This window comes from Mangifera indica, chromosome 1 (assembly GCF_011075055.1).
Source record: "Mangifera indica cultivar Alphonso chromosome 1, CATAS_Mindica_2.1, whole genome shotgun sequence".
In the NCBI taxonomy this organism is placed as follows: Eukaryota; Viridiplantae; Streptophyta; class Magnoliopsida; order Sapindales; family Anacardiaceae; genus Mangifera; species Mangifera indica.
The window spans coordinates 6,742,897-6,767,166 of record NC_058137.1 but is presented as its reverse complement, the minus strand read 5'-3'; the positions used below and the strand labels follow the sequence as shown (position 1 = coordinate 6,767,166).

General features: G+C 32.6%; 2 protein-coding genes and 1 pseudogene across 3 annotated transcripts; 1 reads left to right on the top strand and 2 right to left on the bottom strand.

Annotated features, from left to right (window-relative positions):
• Positions 1-5,622: 5,622 nt before the first annotated feature.
• LOC123217144 lies at positions 5,623-11,427 on the bottom strand (annotated as a pseudogene).
• Positions 11,428-13,472: 2,045 nt separating this feature from the next.
• LOC123208575 (histidine-containing phosphotransfer protein 4-like) lies at positions 13,473-16,456 on the bottom strand. Its single transcript, XM_044626114.1, has 6 exons — positions 16,363-16,456; positions 15,645-15,781; positions 15,480-15,548; positions 14,380-14,451; positions 13,902-13,974; positions 13,473-13,763 (listed from the first exon to the last, which is right to left on the bottom strand). The coding sequence occupies exons 1-6, from the start codon at positions 16,420-16,422 to the stop codon at positions 13,704-13,706; spliced, it is 471 nt and encodes a 156-aa protein (XP_044482049.1). The 5' UTR covers positions 16,423-16,456; the 3' UTR covers positions 13,473-13,703.
• A 3,021-nt stretch (positions 16,457-19,477) lies between these two features.
• Positions 19,478-22,141, top strand: LOC123203632. Of its 2 annotated transcripts, XM_044620180.1 has the most exons (4): positions 19,511-19,633; positions 19,821-19,890; positions 20,641-21,484; positions 21,790-22,141. In XM_044620180.1, exons 3-4 carry the CDS (start codon positions 20,649-20,651, stop codon positions 21,962-21,964), a joined length of 1,011 nt encoding a protein of 336 aa, XP_044476115.1. In that variant the 5' UTR covers positions 19,511-19,633; positions 19,821-19,890; positions 20,641-20,648; the 3' UTR covers positions 21,965-22,141. The 2 variants fall into 2 exon arrangements, with proteins under 2 accessions (XP_044476043.1, XP_044476115.1); XM_044620108.1 differs by lacking the exon at positions 19,821-19,890 and having other exon boundaries at positions 19,478-19,633.
• Positions 22,142-24,270: the final 2,129 nt, after the last annotated feature.

Genomic DNA, 24,270 nt, shown 5'->3' with positions numbered 1-24,270 from the left:
ACATTCCGAATTTAATTCACGTCTAGTGAGTTATATTGACATATACAATGTAAAGTATAACTAAATCCAAAAGATAATCCAACCTATATATGTGGGTATAACTCACACAAGACAAGGATGTTGTAAACTTGTGATGTACAAATATAACTCATACCAACATAATTCCACTTGTCATGTGTTAAACATTCTAGAGGGTTATAATTCACACTAACTGAGGATGTACAAATGTACATTATCAAATGGTATGCAAGCCCTAAATCAAAGCAATCATTACTATTATGTAGACTGGAACTCGTGTTAAAGAGATGAAAAACAAAAAGCGAGCAAAAAATCTAAACATGTTTCGCAAACCTATAATAACAACTAAATTTTACTAGTTTGTCCTTCCAATAACATCTACGAGTGTAATGTTAATAACTCTATAGGCAAACCATCTAAAGAGGGATCCCAATAAGCCTTGTCACTACTTTGGTGACTGTTGGCATTACAACAAACAATGAGAGGATCTCCACTTAAAAAAACAATCATCTATATGTATAAAACATTTCAATAACATGCTCATTTTTTACTAAGAGGCACCAGAACCCCCAAGCTTATTGTCAAGGTTTGAGTCTCTCAAACACTTGAAACTTAGTTTTCATGTTATAAGTCATTGGAGTCTCTTGTTCCTATCCACTAATCACTTAAAGGTGTTTATCAAAATCCTTTAATGACGTATAACACAAATAAAATGGAGTTGTAACAATTGTACTTCATAAATATGATTTTTATTAATTGTATCACATTACAATTAGAAATTATAAAGTAACTATCAAACTTGGCCTAACATCCTTCTTTACACCTAAAGACAAACGATGAGCTTTTTTTTTTTTTCATTAGAAATGAAAACCTACATCCCAATAAGCCTTAGTACAAGACTCGATCCAACAAGTATCTCTTTAGCTTTCAATCTTGCTTCTTTCTAAGTATGAGTCACCTTAACATCTTATAATGTAAGAAATAACCTATCTTGGGAATCAAAGCTAAATAGCAAGGAATAAATAGAGAATTTAAGCTATGGCTTTCTCATTGATCTTGCCCCAACCATGACTAGATTGTTCTTAATTTCTCCATTCTCATTAAAGATCTCTCCAAGTGTGATGCCTTGTCTATTTCCACACCCCTTTAAAATATAGAGCACAATTTTTTGGAAGCTATAATAATGAAATTAATGGTAATTTAAATTTATTCAAGACACAATTGACCAAGTAATATCATATTGCATCAACTTACCTCAGCGCTATAGTCTGTAAGACCTTGAGCATCACAAATACAACAAGTCCTTGGAAATTTACTCGAATCCTTGTCAAATGGCCCATCTAGTCCATACTTCCCTACAAATTAGATAGTTGGAAGATGATAGACTAGTGTATTTGCAGCCACTCAAACTCAAGATAAGGTTAGACTCACAATAATGATGGGTCATTAATCTTTCATTATTGTCTTTTGTATATTTTAATTGACTTTGGTGCTACACCTTATTTTGTTGCAAGTGACATAGTCGAAAGAATACAACAAGAGCTCACACTAGTCTCACATATTAGTATAGAGATGCTTGTTGCAAGTGGTATACAAGTCTGTTTATACGTAGAGGTGGGTTCGGGCATCCCAATAATTTAATGGGTGGAGTGGTGAAGCCTGAGTGCTTCATGGAACCATGGCCAGGTAAAAATATTCGAAGTTGCACTTTTCAAATTATTTGAATTAAATTATTGAAAAATGAATCCAAAATTAAGATTTTCCTTGCAACAAAAGAAACCAAAAATGGATTGAAATGTAAATAAACGAAATATAGTACTGAGGGGAAAACTTTTTCAACCGCTAAGCAAAGCAATCCTTGCCTCACAGCACAAAAAGAGAAGGGGTGGGGTATTTACGGACTTTTTTCCCACCGCCCAACCGCCTAATAAATTACTTCAAGTCCACGGTGGGAAGCATAAATATTTAATGATAGATTTGAGTTATATATACAAATTGCATATGGGTTAATAGAAAATTAAAAAAAAATGAAAATACTTTTTTCGTCAATAGTACCCCACATTACTTGTAAATGATGCAAATATTTTTTAAAGATGTGTTTGATTTAAGTAATTTTTTATTACTAAAAATAAAAAATTATGTTGAAGATAAATTACTTAGAAAATCACTGGATATAACATATTATTATGTTTGATAAAATTTAATAAAAATTAGTAAGTAAAAAAATTATTATATTTGATTAAAAGTAATAAAAAAAATATTAAGATATTATTATTTTTAAATACCTTTGAATATAATTATTTTAAAATATTCTTTCTGTTATTATATTAATTAAAAATAAAAGTATTTTTATCTTAAAAAACTTATAAAAATATAATTATAATAAAATTAAGATTATTTAGATAATTTTTTAATATATAAGGTGAAGATAATTATCATATTATTTCTTATATTAATAGTTACATCACTAATGATAATAAAAGATTATCATAATTTTTTATTACTGACAAATCAAATAAGATAATAATAATTATAAAAGATAGATTATTAAGATAATCTTTTATTCTAACAAACCGAATGACCTCTAGATGTTAACTCTATCAAATTTCCCTAATGTTTATTATAAATAAGTGTATAAATGGCACTTTTTAAAAAATAAAAAAAATTAAGGAGACTTTGTGAATTCGAACTTAATAATTTGATCCTTGAGAACTCTTGCATATTTAGATCTAGGGTTTGTGTGTGAACCCATATCTAAAATTGAATGATTGGGCAAGGACATCTTTATACTTTACTGGCAAAATGGGCCCCTGACGCACCAGACACATGGAGGTCATGCAAGGTAATTCACCTCCGGGCAATAGAAAAAAAATTAAGCTTTTTGTCACCGGCCATTGTTTGGCAAGAACGGAAAAACCCTGGTCAGAAATTTAAAAAAAAAAAAAATTGCAACTAATATCATGTAAATTTGTTAGATTCTTTACCATTAGATTTTAAGATCTCATTCATTTATTTATTTTTAATATTTTTTCATTCCTTTTCACATAATTTATAAAATAAAAAAATTTCCCAGTAAGCTTCTTGATCAATTATATATACATATAAACATTATTTTTTTAATAAATGAACATAATTGTTAAGAGTTAATTAAATGTTTAATAAAATTATATGTACTTATTTTGAATATAGACTTATGTATATCATCATGTGATTAAGTGATTTTGAATTAAAGATAAGATAACATCTAGTCATGTGATAATACACATAAATATATATCTATTTATATATTCAAAATGAGTATGTATAATATTGCTTTTAAGTGTTATTTCATTTACAAGTTATTTATTTATTAAGGGCCAAAGGACTATTTCCCACCCAAGGATTGTTGTTTTTCCAAGTATCCCCCTTTTAATTTTGAAAATCTCAAATACCTACTCATAAGTAGTTATATTTAACGGAATTCTAACCCTTTAAAATTTTATCTATTCCCCCCCCCCCCTCCCTTTAAACTTTAAAAACTAAAAGTTTTCTCTCAACTTAAGTTTTAAAAAATGACAGTTCCCTTAGGGTTTAGTTTTCAGATCTTTGATGTTGTTGCTAGTCGTTTATCCCTCTTAAAGCTTTCTCTCCCTCCGATGGTCTCTCTCCACCCATTTGGACACCCGATTGACATCGAATAAGGTTTGAAAGACAACGGGAGACGAAGAGCTTTGTCGGGGAAGACGAAGCTCTTCGTCTTCCCAGACGTCTTCTTCTGGAAAGAAGATCGTCTTACATGACGAAGCTCATCGTCTTTCAAAAGAAGATCGATGTCGAATGAATATCCAAATGGGTGGAGAGAGACTACCGGAAGGAGGGAAGCTTTGAGAGGGATAGACGACCGACAATGTTGTCAGATTTAGCGTCGGAGATCTAGAAACCAAACCCTAAGGGGAAATTGTCATTTTTTAAAACTTCGGTTAAGTAAAACTTTTAGTTTTCAAAATTTAGGGGAGGAAAATGAGATTATATTTTAGTTTATTTTTAATATTATAGATAAAATAATGATTTTACCCTTACTACCGTTAAATTTAACTGTTTATATGTGGGTATTTGAGATTTTCAAAGTTAAAGGGAGAATACCTGGGAAAACAGCAATCCTTGAGTGGGAAATAGTCCTTTGGCCTCTATTAAGCTATGTAGATTGTATTCCAACTTTCCAAAGTGCATACTCAGAATCTTTGTCATTGTATAGAACATATTGGACAGGTTTTGGGTCCTTATAATGGCTTATTTTAATAAGTAATTTTATTTATATATATTTTTTATACACAATTTAAATATACAAATGATATATTATCATATGATTGAATGTTATTTTATCTTTTGTTCAAAATCATTTACACACATAATGATATATTATCTGTATATCTAAATTATATACTAAAAATATGTATACATAATTTTATTATTTTTTAGCAATATTTTATATATATATACACACACTTTTGGTATATAATTTCGATATTAATAAAACTATGTATACCCACTTTGGGTATACAAATGTGTACATATTTATATATGTCATCATGTGATTAGATGATTTTGAATTAAGAATAAAACAATAACCAATCATATGATAATACATATGAGTATATATATTTGTGTACCTAAAGTGGGTACACATAGTATTACTCTTCGGATATATAGATGAATTGTTGTTATATAATTAAGTGTTACTTTATCTTTTATTTAAAATTATTAACTCATATAGTAATATATTATTTGTATATTTAAAATACAATAAAGTTTTAGACGTTTTTAATATGTAAACATTGAAGATTTCTTAGAAAAATTGTAAAAGGAGCAATGTGTTTTAAAAGTAAAGTGTAATAATTTATATAAAAAATAAAAAAGATACCTTTGGATTTGTTGTTATTAGACACAAAAAATAATTGCATTGACTAAGAAAAGGCCCTTGAATAATTAATTGTACTGGTTTGAATAGTCACAACATTTCATTATCAATAAACACAACCTTGTAAATGGATAAAACTCTTGACTTTTAAACAATTATTTAAATTTCAAAATAAATCATTAAATAATTGAAATATAACTTATTTTGCGACCAAAAAAAAAAAAAACCACAACCTTTTAACCGGTGTTAATTAGTGGGTGACTCATGTTGACCACTATTTGACCAACATTTTTACTTTTGTCGATTAATATTGATCAATACCCGTCCAAACATTGTTTAGAAAACTGGATTGGATCGATTGATCTAACTAATTGAACTAAAACTTATTAACAAAAACAGTTTCGATTCACTAAAAAATTAATTTTGAAATTAAACTGCTGTGAATCGGATTAAACTATTCGATTACATTGGATAAAAAAATAAGGTTGATTAGGTCAATATAAAAAATAATTTTTAATTAATTATTAATTAAACCTGATATCTCATCTATTAGTTTTGAATATGTATAACAATAAATTAAGTTTATTTTAATATCAAAATATTTTAAATTTTGTATTTAATTATAAATTATATAAAATTATTTTAAATATTATTTTTAAATAATTAATTAACTAAACTATTGGTTAACTAGTCCAATCGGTGGTTAGACTAAGTTGATGTTTGATTTGATTTTAAAAACATTATGCTATTTGACAAACATTAACACAATGCAATGCAATTTGCTAACAATACCCAGCGTGTAAAGCATGTCCTCGGATCATTCATAGCCTTTCAGGACATTTTATGCACCTAACTCAGCACTTGACAGCATCAGCAACCGACATTCGGCTCTACAGAGACTAAGCGACACATACTTTCATGAAAATAAGAATGCATCAACTCCACAAGCTCAGGCTCGCTCCGGTTTATTTGCAGGCTGTCGTCCGTATTGACTGAAGTATTGAGGTTCTGAATGGACATGATTTCTCTTTGTTCGTTCCCTTCTTTCCTCATTAACCTCTCTTCTCGGTTGGCTTTTCATATATCCGTCTGATATAGGTGGATTCAAATTTGAAGTTTTCTCAATGCCATAAGACAGTGGTTCAATTCCCTGCAAATCAGGTTCTGGTGCATATCCAATCGGTCGTTTTGATTCATCCATTCTTCTGAATGTAATTGATATCCTGAGACGAACAATATCATATCATTTAGCTTCAATCCCTGGAAATTGCTCCATTTTCAAAGAACATTTTCAACTTCTTAATTAGTCGACTGTTACATCTGGTTGAAAATTGAGAATTGTGTAGTTAAGGTGATATTTAAAGCAAAAAACTTTCTAAATTAATTGAAATAAAAATCTCAAAAACTATGAATGTAAGCAACTTTTAGGAAAAAAACTAGTTCAAGTATGATGATTTTGGACAATCAACCCCATGGAAATGCAAGAATAAACTTAACCAATGAAGCAGATTTTTTACCTCTTTGTGGGTACTGCAGGCACACAATGCTTGGCCACATCAGCTGCATTTCTGTTTAGGACAAGAACAGATCTGAAAGGAATCAATACTAACCGTTAAATTTAATCTAATTAATTAGAAGTGCCAAAAAGAAAAAGCACATGCATGCAAGAAAGGATTTTGTTCTTACCCCACAGGCAAGGGAATTGCAATTGAACCACTGAACTCACCAGCACCGACAACCTTTAGATTTGATCCAAAAACAATGTTACACTCACTAAGAAGTGAAACTGTACAAAATGGTCGAACAAAATCATAGTTATCAATGTGAGGTGGTATGCAATCCCCTTCTTCATAAATGTTGATAATACAGCTATCCGGCACACATGTTGGAGGAAGTATATGCCACCCGACCAGCCTTCTAATGATCACCTTAAGTAGGTGAGGTAAAGGATCCACAATGTCATATTGGAGAATTCCTGGTGGATTACCATTTTTATCCTGCAACAATGATATAAAAATCATGAACTTTTCAACCATTTTGCACATGGAGTTTGGATATACAAAGATATAGTGAGACTAATGGTTTGCCTTTTCTCCCATCTTTAATACCTCAAATTCTTATGACCTTCCTCTACATGTTCACAGAGTTCTAAATGGGCACCAATTCTAGCCTATGACCTTGGTAGCAAGGAAACTTGTAAGATGTAATATCCCAAGTAGGTTACCTAAAGAAAATTCAAATACTTAACCTATTAGTTCTAGTCAAAGTCTTTAACCACTAAGCTTAACCCTTGGGATCAGTCAGATATATTGATAATCTTCATTCAACAATTAAAAGAAAACTTACTTTCGCGTAATTATAACAGCAACCAAATTGAATAGTTTTACGCCCTTTGCCCCTCATCCACTATTTTGGTGCTGAGTATGCTCGCTCTGCAAATATCCAAGATAGATATTAATTTTTTCCCATCACTGTTGGATGTTTGCCAATGCTTTAATAAATAAATGCTACATAAAAGGTAAAATTTTCCAATAAACAAATGGAAGGAGTACCTTCATATTCAATCTACCAAATGATTCAATGTTTAGGTATGACTTTCAATATACAATAAAATAAAATTTATTACACAATCTCACCCAAAAAATGAAAGGCTTATATATGGAATTTTGATGCCAACTGAATGAAACCTAAGCAGTATAACTGAGGCAATAAGTTGAATCTTCCACTTTGCTGTAACAGGAGTACAGAAAGGACTATTCTTACTTAATATTTACTATCTAAAGTTATTGAAACAATCATTGGGTTCTCATACCAACCACAAGGGTGCATGCAAAGAATAGAGCAATGTGACTATAGTGACATTATATAAGCATGAGATAAAAAAAAATTTAGCACAAACCAAAACAATTTTCAACAGATACCTAATACACAAACAATTAAACAATTACATCTCAAGAATCAAAGTGAACGTACATTTGACAGTATCTAAATAGAAAGGAAGACTCAAAGCAAACAAGTAAACAGAACTAATGTAATACCCCTAATAATTTTTTTTTTTTTTTATACCCTTGGCAACAATCTATATTATTATTATTTTAAAGAGAATAATATAATAGCCATAAAATTCAATACTTGTGAGAAACCATTATAATATTTATTAGAAATCAATGAGTGTCTCAAAGTCTCCCAAAAGAAATTCATAAATTATAAATAAGCTGATAAATTTTCGAATGGATAAATTCTATTAAATATCATAATAACAAACCAAAATAGCTGTAAAAATAAGTGTAGCTAAAAGCGCATTTCAACGTGTTGATCTGCTCGCCTCCCCGCCTGCCCCATTGTTTTTCCTACCTGCAACACCCCAAAATAAATATATATGAGCTATAAAACTCAATAGGCCTTTAGAATAAATTCGACATCTCTTATGATTATTCTCGATGGAACTTTACCATCACATGCGTCATTGACGCACTCGGCTGGACACCCATCTCAGGCGTCTCTTACGCCAACGTATTAGGGCATCCATCTCAGATACCTCTTATTTCATACTTCTCAATTTCGAACATCCATCACAGATGTTTACATAATTACCACCAAACTAGTTAATAACTATATATATATATATATATATATATATATATATATATATATATATATATATATATTATTTCATTAACTGAAACCGTGACGTCTCATCAAACGGTTCAAACACTAACCAGATCAGGACGTCTCATCCACTGATTTCTAATTACGAGTGACGCTATTGATTCAATTAGTATGATTATATTATCCCATGAATATATATATATATATATATATATATATATATATATATATATATATATATATATATATATATATATATATAATTATGTAAACATCTGTGATGGATGTTCGAAATTGAGAAGTATGAAATAAGAGGTATCTGAGATGGATGCCCTAATACGTTGGCGTAAGAGACGCCTGAGATGGGTGTCCAGCCGAGTGCGTCAATGACGCATGTGATGGTAAAGTTCCATCGAGAATAATCATAAGAGATGTCGAATTTATTCTAAAGGCCTATTGAGTTTTATAGCTCATATATATTTATTTTGGGGTGTTGCAGGTAGGAAAAACAATGGGGCAGGCGGGGAGGCGAGCAGATCAACACGTTGAAATGCGCTTTTAGCTACACTTATTTTTACAGCTATTTTGGTTTGTTATTATGATATTTAATAGAATTTATCCATTCGAAAATTTATCAGCTTATTTATAATTTATGAATTTCTTTTGGGAGACTTTGAGACACTCATTGATTTCTAATAAATATTATAATGGTTTCTTACAAGTATTGAATTTTATGGCTATTATATTATTCTCTTTAAAATAATAATAATATAGATTGTTGCTAAGGGTATAAAAAAAAAAAAAATTATTAGGGGTATTACATTTTGGTATCAGAGCAACTCCGCGTGTCTTCTTGAACGATGGTGGGGCAAACCTCAGCGAGGACGCTGAGTCCCGTAAGGGGGGGTGTATGTGATACCCCTAGGCGAATCCCACATCGACAAAGCACGAGAGAGATGCTGGGTCTGTGTGTGCTCTGTCTATGGCTCCCACATTGGTTAGTGGTGGGAGAATTGAATTGGTTAAATAGCCTGTGAGCTCCTTAACTGTTAAGACGCGTTTTGGGTTGCAAAGCCCAGAAGCAAACCCATGATAGACTGTGTGTCTAAAGTGGACAATATCTTAACAGTGGGTCGGGTTATTGGACCTGGGGTGTTACAAATGGTATCAGAGCAACTTCGCGTATCCTCTTGAACGATGGTGGGGCAAATCTCAGCGAGGACGCTGAGTCCCGTAAGGGGGAGTGTATGTGATACCCTTAGGTGAATCCCATATCGACAAAACACGGGAGAGATGTTGGGTCTGTCTATGGATCCCATGGATCCCACATTGGTTAGTGGTGGGAGAATTGAATTGGTTAAATACCCTGTGAGCTCCTTAACTGTTAAGACGCGTTTTGGGTTGCAAAGCCCAGAAGCAAAACTCATGATGGACTGTGTGTCCAAAGTGGACAATATCTTAACAGTAGACCGGGCTATTGGACCTGGGGTGTTACAAATGGTATCAGAGCAACTCCGTGTGTCCTCTTGAACGATGGTGGGGCAAACCTCAGCGAGGACGCTGAGTCCCGTAAGGGGGGGTGTATGTGATACCCCTAGGCGAATCCCACATCGACAAAGCACAGGAGAGATGTTGGGTCTGTGTGTGCTCTGTCTATGGATCCCACATTGGTTAGTGGTGGGAGAATTGAATTGGTTAAATAGCCTGTGAGCTCCTTAACTGTTAAGACGCGTTTTGGGTTGCAAAGCCCAGAAGCAAACCCATGATGGACTGTGTGTCCAAAGTGGACAATATCTTAACAGTGGGCCAGGTTATTGGACCTGGGGTGTTACAACTAACCTTTCAGTTCGTTCTTTTTCTCCAGTTCCTGAAGTACATAGACATAATCAACGATCCTCTTCTGTTCAGCAGAACTAAAGACATCTGTATGGAGCTCAAGTCCTCCCAAAGCATTATATGTTCTTCCTTTAATCTTCTCCAAACAACAGAAATTTTTCTGCCTCTTCACATTCATAAATCGAATGTCTTCTCTCTGTTCCCAAGACAACTGGGGCTTTTCATGATCCACTGAACTCCTCAACTCCCCAGACGAAACATTTGTACCAACCATCAGCTCATCTGATCCATGTTCTTCTTCTTCATCAAGCTCATCTTGTTCAGCCATATCAGCCCAAGATATACGTGTACGTGGTGAATAAGAGGTTAATCTACCAGTTGTTAGAGCTACTGGATTATGTTCAGAACAACCGTTGGTTCCATCTTTCCTATTAGACATTGAACTAATTTCTGCAGCGTCTTTCCTACTTCCAAGAGAATTTGTGTCGCAACTATCATCAATGTTCATATTATTCAGACTTGAACAAGCTTCATTCTCCTCCAAATTTAAGCGATCTAAAATCAAGAAAATTTGTAACAAAAATTCCAAAACCCTAAGTAAAAAAAACTATAACATTATTTCCAAATAAACAGAAGTATGCTGCCAAGAAGGCAACTTGGTGTCCAGTAAACAACTAAATTTCCTCATGAAACAAACAGGAAGTCAAATACCTGGGTGCAGAGAACGTATACGAACGGCGAGGATTTCGTTACAATGGTGGCAGAGATCTCTGCAGAGGTAAGATTTCCATCCAGCCAGAAATTCAGACGCAATTCTGAGTTCGGATGGCTGATACTGTGAAAGAAACGGATCGTCCCTTCTGACTGGGTTGCGATTATTCTCCATGGCCAGAGGAAAAGTTCAGACTTTTCGAAATCACTTGAATTGAAATTCAGGATAGTTCACAATTACAGCCACTCCCTGCTTCTTTTATATACGATTTCAGTCAGACTTGTTCAAGGAGATAAATCCTCCTTGTGCACCTTGTCATTCTTAGTTTCCTGATTTTCTTGTTACCGTTAGTATACCCGGGATTTCCCTTTTTATTATTCTATATTAATTTTTGTTCTGTTTAACCATTTTTTACTTTGTTTATTATGTTCGAGGGCATTAATGTCATTAGGATAATGATATTAGAATTAATTGAACGATATAATTAATTATATTAAAATTAATTATGAATAGCAATGGAAAGTGGATAGAGAGAATCTCAATCCTTGATTCTGTCTCTATCTCTGTAGAGGGTATCAATCTCTATCTTTATTATATGGATGACAAAATTTTCTCATCTCCTCTTTACGAAAAAATTTTTCTTCTCATCCTTTCTTCGTCTTTATAGGGAAAAATTTTTTTCTCATACATGCGAGAACAAATTTCGTGATTATACGTTATAAAAACAATATAAATATATTAAATAATAAAATAAAGTAAAATTAACACTAATTCACTATTTTAAATGTCATAAATATTATATATTAATTACTTTAATATGTACAATAATAACTTAAATAAATTTAAAAAATATAAATAATCTAAAACTGTAAATACATGTTAATATTTTAAGTAAACATATTAATATAAAAAAAAGAGAATAAGCATTGAGATAGGACAGGGTGGGAAAGAGACACATGTAACTCTGTCTTTGATTGTAAGAATTTTTTTTGTCTCTATCTTTATCTTTGTTTCTATTAGGGAGTCTCATTTCTATTAGGATTAAAGAGGATTGAAACATTTAAATTCAAATTGAAATTGTCATCTTTCCACTTAGTGGCTTAATTTTATTTGTGGCCTCTCAAGGCTTGGAAACAATTTGACAAGAAGAGAATTAATAAGTGCTCGTACTTATTTATTTATTTTTAAATATTTAAAAATGAAGCGCAAGATATAACGTTTCTTATTTATTAAATGGTTATCACTTATTTATTTTTTTAAATATTTTTGTAAAAACCATGTGATTATGACGGATGCAAAGTGGCGAGTTAACTAAGGATGTTCTTGGGTTGTCTGATATATCATGTTACATTTGATCAAGATGTTGTTATGTTATGTTTTATGATACTTATGTTGACACACACACACACACCTATTTATGAGTACTATTGTAGACAATTTTTTTTTTACACTTCCTAATATTTGGATGTTTACTTATATATGAGGTGTTTTTGGTAATTATAAATAACTATTTCTATTAGTAGAGATGAATACGAATCAAGTCAAAGTTAAATACTCTTTGACTTAAGTTCAGTTCAAATAAAAAATAGCTTGATTCGAGTTTAGTTCAAGTTAGTTTAATCAATATTAAAAATGAAAATAATTCATTACGAGTTTGACCCAAATTTATAGTTTAAATCTATAATTCAGGTATGTGATTCAAATTCATGATTTAAATTTATGACACATTGATAAAATGACGTTATTTAATAATTATTCAATACAATTTGATTGAGTTGTGCATAAATTTGGACACAACCCCAATAGAAAATTTAATTTTTGGCCCTATATGACAAAAATAATTTAAGCTATTAAGAGGACCTCTAAAGTAACTTATATTAACCATTTCAATACAATTATCAAGATTCAATTTTTCATTCATATTCATAGATGTGTCTATCACTTTGTAATTCCCCATATTAAATATTTTCAAAAGATTTATTACATATTTTATTCGTGAGATAAAAAGTTTATCTTCAATTTGTTTTACCTCATGACCAAGAAAATAATGTATGAAATCCAAATATGGCATCTCAAAATTTTTTACCATACAATATATATATGACCAATACTATGTGTACCCACTTTAGGTACAAAAATATATACACACTCATATGTGTCATCATATAATTGGTTATTGTTTTATTTTTAATTCGAAATCATCCAATCACATGATGACACATATAAATGTGTATACATTTGTGTACCCAAGTTAAGTACACATAGTTTTATTGTATATATATATATATATATATATATATATATAAAATCATAAAAAAATGGTAACTCACAGTAAAATCATTATGATTTACAATTCAAATATTTTTGTTAAAGATTATAACAAATTAATCACTCTTTTGTCTTCAATTTGTTTAAAGAAGTCCTTCACACATTTTTAAGCCTTCCAAACAAAAAACTATTACTTAGGTCCTACAGGTGGCCTGCATATTATTTAGGTTCAAATCGAACACACTGTGCAACAAAAGCACTATTGATGTTCAGACGCAAATATAAAACAAAAATATCCTTAAACAAATTCCATGTCCTTAAGTCCATTTATTCATATCATTTGACCATGTCCTTAGTTCCATTTCAAGCGGATCCCTGTGCGCCATTTCTTCGATTCTCATATGCCATGATATATCTCTCCAGCTGTATTAATTGCCCAAACATTGAAAAATAAAAAAGAAAAAAGAAAAAGAAACTGTAAGATGAATTATAGTGCTAGGATCAATTCATTTGGCTTAACACATGATTATTCTTACGTTGAGAAGCAAATTACTTAATTACCTGCAAAAAATTATTAAGGGCATCGCGGAGAGTTTGATATTCTTGTTTAACTTGCTCAAAAGTTTCTACGCACCTAATAACATACACACAACATTTATCAAGAAAAACGACGAGATAAAAAATACTCAAATTATCTTAACATACAACGATCAAGTTTAACAAGATAAAGAATAATAAATACAAGGGTTACATATTATAAGCTTAAATGAGGGTGAGAATTCATTTAAGGATGCTCACTTTATTATTTTATGTCATTGACCAAACACTTCAATATGAGAACCCATGAAAATTATCATGATAACAAAATCAATTCTTAAATAAGTATTATTATAGTTTTGATGATTGACGTTTACTAGCAAACACGCATGAACAAGCTCAACGATACAAACACACACTAATGTATATACAAAAAGAGAGAGCCAAAGACATGTTACTCTAATGTGAAGAAGCTTGCTTATGATAGCTCGACATTTCTTACCTTGCCTTGTCCTTGGCATCAATAGCTTGCTGAGAGTTACGACAAGCCACAACCATCCGACAACCACCAATGCTGTAGTTTCAAAGGCAGAAATTATGTATCAATGTGCCACTGCTAGTATAATGGAATTAAACAATGAAGAATTCACTAGTCAAGTAAATTGACAGAGGACCCAAACTTGCTCTATATACATACATACATACATATATGTGTCAAATTTTTTTAAAGATTATTTTATATATAGGGAATGTCTTTTACTAGCTTTGGTGCCTTAGGACAAATTATTTTGTGACATCCACATTGGGTCAACATGGAATTTCAACCAACTTATGTCACAAGAAAGAGTTGACATCAAGTATTAGCAACCAGCTAGTACTAAGAACAAAGTATATATATATCACTTCGGAAACATTGTTAGGAGTGAAAATATCATATAATTGAAACCATCATAAGAACAATATACACCCAAAAAAGCATCAAATGTTGACTTGCTATGAGGTGATTATGTCTTTATTAACTTAATTCATTGAATATTGTATGATAAAGCCAAACAACCAAGTTTTTAAGGAGTCGATTTCAAGTAGTTTTGATCTCAAATCAATTAAAACCGAAAAGATTTGGACTTTGTATTCAAAGAGTACTAGTTATAAATGACTACTTTCAATATTTTTGTGAATGTACCCACGCGCTACTATTACTACGTGCTTCAAATATTGTGATTGTAAACCACACGCTACATCTATCATGTGGATATAAATATTAATATTATATATCTTGACAAAATCTTGATTTTGTCGTAACATACAAAAATGTCACATGTAATTAGTAGTAACTCATTCATGCATATGTATAGAAATAAGATATTTTCGCTCAGTTAATTAGTAGGTGTTTGTACATGTTTAGAAACCTTTAGCATATGTTGTGCAAACACACAGCCTATAATTTATCATTGAATACTTCCGATTATTTCGGTTATGCATAAAATCCCATGCACATGGTTAAAACAGAAATTTCTCAATTAATTACATGCAAAAGGATGAAGTAACCAATGAGATACCCATCAAAGTTCCATTGTTCAGACTGTCATTTAAAAATATTACCTTGCGCTCCTTTCTTGCAGCTGATGAATGTAGCAATCTAAAGTTTCATAGTCCAATTCGGGTTCATCCCTGAAGATAGATGAAATAGAACAATCATCATGATAAAATCAGTAGATATATTTACTTAAAATGAATTAAGGCACCAAAAAAGATGCACAATTTTACAAGTTCATGAGCCCCGCTGTTTCTGCCATGGAAACATCCAAATCATCGATCAACGCAGTGACCGCTTCGATAAGACACTGAGAATCCCATCGAGCCCGTGCTCTCCTAACATTCTCAAAATTTAAATCCAGAATACCCTGCAAGTAACAATAACTAAGTCATAATAAAATTTCATTAACATTATATGGAACGATTGCTTTTAAATTTATCCTCAATGTGTCGTGTGTGTGTGTGTGTATAAGATAAACTACTTTTGAAAAGGATTTAACTGAGTTGATTTATGGTGACTTCATTGACACAATAAACAAATATAACCAAACATAGCAGAAGCCAGAGAAATCAGACCATGAAACTAGTATCATAGTAAACGGCAAAAGTTGAATTACAAACGTTATTCTCTCATAAAATGAACATGAATTTATGCAAAAACCATTTCTTCAGCAACAAAATTCATCAAAGAGCAACAATACAACTGTTTGATATAGGCCACTGTACAACTTTTGATAAATATGTCTATCTCACACAAAAATAATAACAACAATACAACCTTCCAACATCACATACCAAAAACTGTAAATGAAGATCCAAAAAAATAATAATAATAATAAAAGAGCAAAACAATAAAAACCTTAAAAGAAAAAGATAAACGTAGAGTGGTGATATATAAAGAACAGGAGGTAAATAAGCATGAAGGGTGAAGTTGTGAAATGATGATCACCTGGTCATGCAAGGAGCGAAGGAGGTTTCTGAGCTGTTGTTCAAGTGTAATTCCCACCATTGTGTTAAACTTTGTTGAAACGGGAAAGAAGAGAAGTGAGGATGAAAAAAAAACACGAATGAAAAAGAGAAACTGAGAGTAGGAATGAAGAAGAAGAAACAAGCTTTTAAAGCAAAATGGTAACCGGTGGGCAGGCAGGCAGAGAATCAAACAAAACTGATTTTTCTTTCCCCCCCTTAGTTTGGCCTTGAAACCATTTCCACCCACTGAACGTATAAATCACATTTTCCACCCAAAACGTAACTGCATTAATTGAAATTAGGTTTGACAAATATATGCAAAGACTATAATTACCATATTACCCTTATTGTTTGACCTTTTTTGTTAATTATTTGGAGACGTGGTTAATGAGAATTACATACCTTGAATAATTTGTGTGAAATTTTAAATAATTTGATAATAGGGCATGAAGAAATTGAAAAAGAAATTAGATTGCGCCTATATTTGTTGACGAAGATAATTGCAGTTGCAAATTTATATATCAAGATTGCATTTTGTTGATGAGATTCTGATTATCAATAAAAAACAAGACTGTCATGGCTAAAGATAAGATTACAGTTGTTGATTACAAGCGATGAATCACTTTTTCTCAACTACCGTGAGACTTGATGCCTTTCTCAATTGTTGCAAGGCCTTTATTGTCATCTACTAACTAACGAGTCAACTCAATCACTAACGAATTCTACTTGTGACTCAATATACCACTCTCTCTCAACCTCGTCATGTTTTGTTATTTTATCTCTTCACCCCTTTCGACACTCTTCTCAAACCCTTTTTGTCTTCCTCTTCTCCATCGTCATAACAACAACTATCTTCATTTTATGTTTCCTTGTAATCTTCAACAACAATAAATGTTACGTGTTTTGGTTGAACACCAACAAAAAAAAAAAATCAATTTTGAAAATAATATGAGTTAAGGTATAATTTGAGAAAGGACAAAATGGTCATTGTAATGGTTTATCAAAATTTTGGAAAGCTGAATCACTCTTATGTCCTTCTATAGTTAGCTTTTTATTAACAAATTTAGGTTTTGAGTTAAAAAGTATGATTTATATATTCAATGGGTGTTAAAATGTTTTAAGACACAACCTAAGGGGGAAAAGAAAATTCAATAAAAATAAAGTGAAAAATGAAAAACATTATGAAAATTTTGTCATTATGCCGAAGAAGATTGGGCTTTAAATGGTAGGTAAATGATGATTCTTCTAAACTGGTAGTTTAGTCTTCATTTGACACTAGAAGCTATACATAGTAACATTCTTACTTAGACAGGTAAGACTCTAACTATTTCATTAATATATTCCACTCGCATGTCAGTCCACGCGCTTTCAGATTTTAATACAAAGTATTGGTCAATGTTTACCGTTAGATTCATTATGTTGCCAAATTTGGCCTATATAGTACACTTGGTGGTTGATATGCGGATTCTGATCAATGTTTATTTCAGGTGTTTCTCTAGCATCTTAGATATCCATCCGGTTTATTTGGCACCCTATGTGTATTCTCAGTATTAATGTTATTCCCAATTACTCATGTCCAATAATGTAAACTAACATTTTAATGTTTAGTAAAAGTATGAAACATCTTTAATGTCAACTATATAATGTACTTTGTACACGTGTTGACCGAGCTTAGGATTAGAGTCACACAAACTAACCCTACTGTTTTCGTTGTCACACCGCACTCAGCTCGGTAGCTATATCATGTTGTATTCAATTAGGTGATATGTCATACTATACATATTTTGATAACAAGTCACATGCACTTAGTTTGGTGACCAGTCCACACTAAGCCTAGTGGAATATACTCCACACATAGTTTGATGGTAAGAATATAATATTACATCGTTGGTATTTTCAATTTGAAATCGCTCTGATCGGGGTTCATGTCGTCATCTATATGGTTGAACACCCCTATAATATCTTTCATTATTAATAGCCTTCATTTGGACCTTTTTCCCTATTTTTCTTCATAATTATCTTCTTCTATAGATAAAACAATCATTTTAATAATTAGAAGTAAAATTCTCATTTTTTAAATCTCTAAAGTCGATTTTTCTCAAAAGTATTTAGGGATATATCATTTACATACAGAAGTGTTTTCTCTCTTGACACACGTCTATGCACATATCACATACAGAGAGAAATTTTTCCAATTCCACATGACCGTTTGTCACATGACACACAGAGGTGTGCCCGCGTTTTCTAGACTTTCGTCTCTGTTAGCAGCAACTTATTCCAGCCATTAAACTAAATTTTCCAGCAATATAATCCCAATTATTAGTTACCTTACAAAATACCCAACCATCCAGTGCATCACAAAATCAACCATCATTCACTTGTGCCACGAAAACCCTAGCAATTCATCAATTCTCATGTCTCCATTCTCTTAGGTAATTAGCAGTAACATCATCATCATATATTCTTACTATCAAATGGAACATATCAAATTTTCATGCACCAAACGCATCAGTAACAAACAATACAATAATTTACAACATTCTTAAGCCATAGCGAAAACATAACTACATGATCGGTTTCCCCCATTATAACCAAATTCCAATAATCATGCATTTGTTCATCAATTAACACATCATTAAACTAGGATTTCATCAACAAACAACTCACACCATTAATCACATAACTAAAATAAAATATCCAGAGGGAAGTCACCTAACTTATCTCTATTCCATGGACTAGTGCATGTCTTCGCGAGGCAAGAACTTCCCTGAACAAAATTTCGCTAACTTTCCTTGGTTTTAGCTTCATTAGGCTCACTCTCACATCCCTCAACTTTCTAAGAATTTGATATGAATGTGAGTCAAAATGTGTTTGGATTCGTTTTTATTTTTATTGTAATTAGTAATATACGGACTTATATTATTTATATATCGTGTATATATCATTATACTAAAATGGTAATTTTCGAAATTCTCATAAAACTATTTTTTGTTAAAATTCAAACACTATACGGACGGATAACGTCGCTTGTCAAAGTTTGGGAGAGTAATAATCTTTTTACCTTAGAATAAAAACCCTTTTTATATTAGTAAAATACTATAAAATGCTGAACTTAGAGTAATTTTACGGCAGAAAAAGAAAACATCAGCTGCCGTCTTCCATAGTTCTTAACATTTTCATTTTCCAGAGGCGCATATATTTTCTGCTGCAGTCAAGCCCATCCGATTCTTCTGCTTTCCTCAAATCACAAGGTGCCTTCTAACGATCATCATTCTTCCTGTATTATTCTTTTCTAATTGTCTCTAATTTTATTCTCATTGCAAGCCTTTACATCTACTGTTTTCTTTATTTGTTGCGAATTTGTCAGCCTTCATTTGCCCTTTCCAGTAAATCGTAGGGTTTATTTGAAGGTTATAATGTTTTTATTTACTTGATCAGTAAATGGTTTATCAAAATAAGGGCTTTGTTGGTTCAGATTGTTGATTCGAGTTTCAACTCTTTATTAGAGGTATTTTATCTTTCTAAATCAACAATCTTTTGTTCTTTTTCTTTCTTTCTTTGTTTTTAAGATGAAAAGTTTTAATTTGTCTCTGCTTTCTGATTGATCTTCCTGGTGCTGTACTTGCAAGTTGGCTATTTTATATTGTGGCGGGATTTTGCGTTTCATTGCCCCTTAGGAGAATCACAGTGACTGATAAGAAGTTTTTTGGGTCTTTAGTTGCTGAAACATTCGTTTTATATTAGCATATTGGTTTGAAGTTAGAGAAATCTGTGTACTTGGAACATAGTTTTGTTGAAGATTTGCTAATAATATAGGCTAATCTGAGTCTTTAACCTACCATATCGTCGACAGTGACAGCAGGACTAGATAACACAGTCTTCAAAGTCTAGAAAATGCAAGTTCATTCAAGTTCTTCCATATTTTCTTATGCTGAGGGATTTTGATGTACATTGCAAAGCATTTAGACTAAAATATGGGAGTTCTTTCTTCTTAAAAAGTCATATTTAGGCCGATTCCCATATTTTGGTTTTCTCAATTTGCATCATTAGGGTTGCTAACATCTTGTGCCTAAAGCTTTCTTCGTGGTTTACGGTAATGTAAGGAGTGCAACATGATAACTACTATCTCTATTAATTTGTTTTTCTTTTGCAAAGATCATTTGTTCTAGTTGTATCTTTTTTTATGCTTGAATCTTGATTGCTAAGAATTTTGTGTTAATTAGAATTTGATTAGTGATACTAATTTTGTGGAATATAGGAAAGTGAATGGCATCAGAGGAAAATTTGGACTTCTCAAATCTGAGGTCTCTGCTTACCAGGCCAGAACAAAGGCCATCAACAGAAGAGATTTTTGAGAGGAACCTTATCAAGTTAAAGGAAGGTATCAAGGGTTCTGATGGAGACACAGAGAAGGAATTAGAAGTTCTTTGGCGACGGCTAAAAACTACTGCAAAGGTGTTGACTTTCTTGAAATCAAAAGCAAGAATCATGGCTATCCCTGATTTAGCCCAGACATCATGCGGCATCAAACAATTAGAAGGGGTTGGTCTTGTTGACAAAAATGGTACACCTTTATCTGGTTGGTCCAGGAATGTTGATCTATCGTCATTTGATGGTCCTGATGAAGAGACATGGATTGGAATTAGTAAGCAGCAAGGTTCTATTGATGAACAGGATGGAGCCTATACTGTTGAATTACTCAAGTCTGTTCAGATGGTCACAGTTGTTATGGAAACTCTTGTTAAGAGGGTTATAATGGCAGAATCTGAAACTGCCATTGAAAAAGAGAAGGTAACTTTAGGTCAGGAAGAAATTAGGAAGAAGGCTATCCAAATCAAGAACATGTCTTTAAAGTTGCAGGAGATGGACTGCTTTGCTTTAGGTACAAATGGTGTTCTAAATGAAATGCGTCAGAGAGTTGAGGATCTGGTTGAAGAGACAACTAGACAGAGGCAACAGGCTGCAGAAAACGGACAAGAGCTTTGTCGTGTGAAACGGGAATTTGAGTCTCTGAAATCTTTTGTTAGTGCTCTTATCAGTGTGAGGGAAACACTTCTTTCATCAGAGAAGCAATTTCAAACTATTGAGAGACTTTTTGAACGGTCAGTATGCTTTAGAATGACTGACTTTAATTTTAGTTTGTTGTCTGCTCCACATTGTCAAGCATTTGCCTTCCACTATCCTTTTGGGTGAAGCATTTTTAATTATTCATTTTGTATAAATTTGTTCTTTGGGAGTCTTCTCCCCCACCCCCAACCAGAGAAAAAAGATAAGCTTTTTGCAGGAAAAAGTGTTTGACATTTTTCTATTGGTGGTCTCCATGTTCTACTCTTGTGTTTTTACAACTCTAATTCTTTAGGTGGGGAATATTTCGTAGACTTTACAATGTAATCCTGTTGTGAAGCAGGCTAGTTGCTAAGACAACACAATTGGAGGGTGAGAAGATGCAAAAGGAGGCTGAAGTTCAGAAACTTATGGAAGACAATCTGAGGTTAACTGCCCTTCTTGACAAGAAGGAGGCTCAACTTTTGGCCTTGAATGAGCAATGCAAAGTAATGGCCTTGAGTGCCTCAAACATCTAATCTATTTTGCTTGTATTGTACCACTGCTTGTTGGCATGCAATGAAAGATGAATCACGAAGATTGTCATGCATCCATGATTGAAATTTGCAAATGTAAAATTAGCTGTTGCTCTTCTTGTTGATGTTGGAAAACTGAATTCAGGAAGTATGAATCTAGTAAGTGTGCCATTAGAATAATAACTGGTGTACGATTTAAATAGTTAAGTAGCTTTCTTGCATATTTTATTTAGTTTGCTGGGAAATATGGATAGGTGATGTCTAATAGGGTATTGTTTGCACATTAGTTGCAGAGTTACAAAATTTATTTTCCCTTGCCTGTAATTAAAAAATTTGTGCCCCTCCCATTGCTCCTTCCTGCCACAATAGTTGTATGAAGGATAATTGTGGCTGCTTGTGCAACAGCTCACATGATTTTTCCTCCCCAGTTACACTCCCCTCTCTACCCTTCTAACCCTGCAAGGTGAACTACTTACCCTACAAGGTAAATTCCATTTTCAAATACTCAAAATTCCAAAATGTATCCCCTAAAGTTGCCAACCATTGAGCCCCTTAAATGAGATCATAACTCTCTAAGGGCAAGGTGTAAGCATCAAAATGGAGGGTCTGCCCTTGTACTGTAATCTCCGGTCCTTCACACAAGGATTTGCATTGTAGTTCCTGCCAATTAGGGCAGTTTGCTCTCTTAGAAAGTTGTGAGTGCTCCTTGATTCCGCTAGTATACACACTCTTTTCCTCCCACACATGCCATTTAATCTCATGGTCCTAATCCCTCTTGTCCCTAGCGGGGCGTGGAAAGATAACTGCATCAAATTGTAATTATCCAACTCCTCATCTTTCCCAGTTGATTCCCCCTCTTCCTCCTCCCCTGTTTCTACTTGGGGTTGTAATACCAATATTTGTTTCTTTTTGCATTTGTGTCTCGAGGAATACCTCTCATCATACAAAAAACAAATTCCTCTTGCTCTTTTCTCATCAAAAATTCAGTAGTTGCTACTTAAGAGCTGTTGGAAGGTTAGGGAGGAGGCATTTTAAGCATGTTTCGGGTAGGTAAAAATAGAATGCACTCTTAGTGATGGGCTTATTATTATTATCATCAGTTTAATTTCACATTGTAAGTATTTTATGTCAAAAACTTATTGTCATCCTTAGTACAAATTGATAGCCATCAAATACATTGTACCTACAAATTTTCTCCACGTGCTTTTTCAAATAACCTGTGCCTAAAGCATAAAGGTATCTCACCAGAATGGGTTTTGAGGAACATAAGGCTATGAAAGAGGAAGAATATAATTGCAGGTGGATTATTTTACATGTACGTACTTTTATTTTTAGATTGTTCCATAGGAATGCAGCGGCAGTGACGATGTTCTCTATATTTTGATGACAAAAGCAACATGGGCTTAAAAAGCTTATATCATTGGACTGCGGTCTTAGGTTAAAAAGAATTTTGGTGGGTGGTTGGTTGTTGTTGGCTCCCAGCGACAATGATGATATATCCTCTAGTTTTATCCTTGATAACAGAAAATGGAAAGCCGCCATTGCCCATGACCCGAAGGTGGCTTCCATTTTGGGTTGGAGTTTTTATTGAGTTGGTATTGCTACTTGTTATCTAGAAATGTTTACAACCCGTGTTGTCTAAGCAATCCATATATGACTCGGCGTGGGGCCTTTTTAACCCTTTTTGGAAACAACAAAACAAATTTTCTTGTGATTTTGACTCAAAACCATTTTCAATATGATTTTGTGGATGGGGTGACACTAGGTCTAGGGCTTTGTGAGTCATAGGCCGAAAGACTTATCCCCACCCAAGGTTAGGTGAAATCTCCAATTTATACATATTAATTTTAAAAAATTCAAATATTTATCTTTCTATTAAAATTCATAGTTAAAATTACGAGTAAAAATTTCATTTAGCTAAAAATATTTAAAAAATAAAAAATTTATTCATTTCTTTCTCTAAGTTTAAAAATCTAATAATTTTTTCCTATCTAAAGTCTGAAAAGTAACCATGTCTCTCATAGGGTTTTTTTCTCCTCCTTCGACAACCATTTGCATTCCAACTTGTGGTTGGTCTTCCCAGATCTCCTCTTCTCACATCGAAGCCCTACGGACATCAACCATTTTCATTAAATGAAGACAAATTGTCTTTGTCTAACGAAGAGACAAATATTCGTCTCTTCGATTGGACGAAGATGATTAGTCTTCATTTAGTCAAGATTAGCATCTCCAAATGTCAATTTTCATCTGAAGATGTCAATCTTGGTTGGACGAAGACAAATTTTTTTTTTCTAGCAGAAGAGACGAAG

Bases quoted from the DNA above. Each gene is read 5' to 3' on its own strand.
- LOC123208575 (XM_044626114.1), bottom strand. From the start codon at position 16,422: ATGGTGGGAATTACACTTGAACAACAGCTCAGAAACCTCCTTCGCTCC. The intron at 15,549-15,644 runs GTAAAATTGTGC...ATCTATCTTCAG, and splicing joins ACAGCGGGGCTCATGAACTT to GGATGAACCCGAATTGGACT. The intron at 13,975-14,379 runs GTAAGAAATGTC...GTATGTTATTAG, and splicing joins GATGCCAAGGACAAGGCAAG to GTGCGTAGAAACTTTTGAGC.
- LOC123203632 (XM_044620108.1), top strand. From the start codon at position 20,649: ATGGCATCAGAGGAAAATTTGGACTTCTCAAATCTGAGGTCTCTGCTT. The intron at 21,485-21,789 runs GTCAGTATGCTT...GTTGTGAAGCAG, and splicing joins ATTGAGAGACTTTTTGAACG to GCTAGTTGCTAAGACAACAC.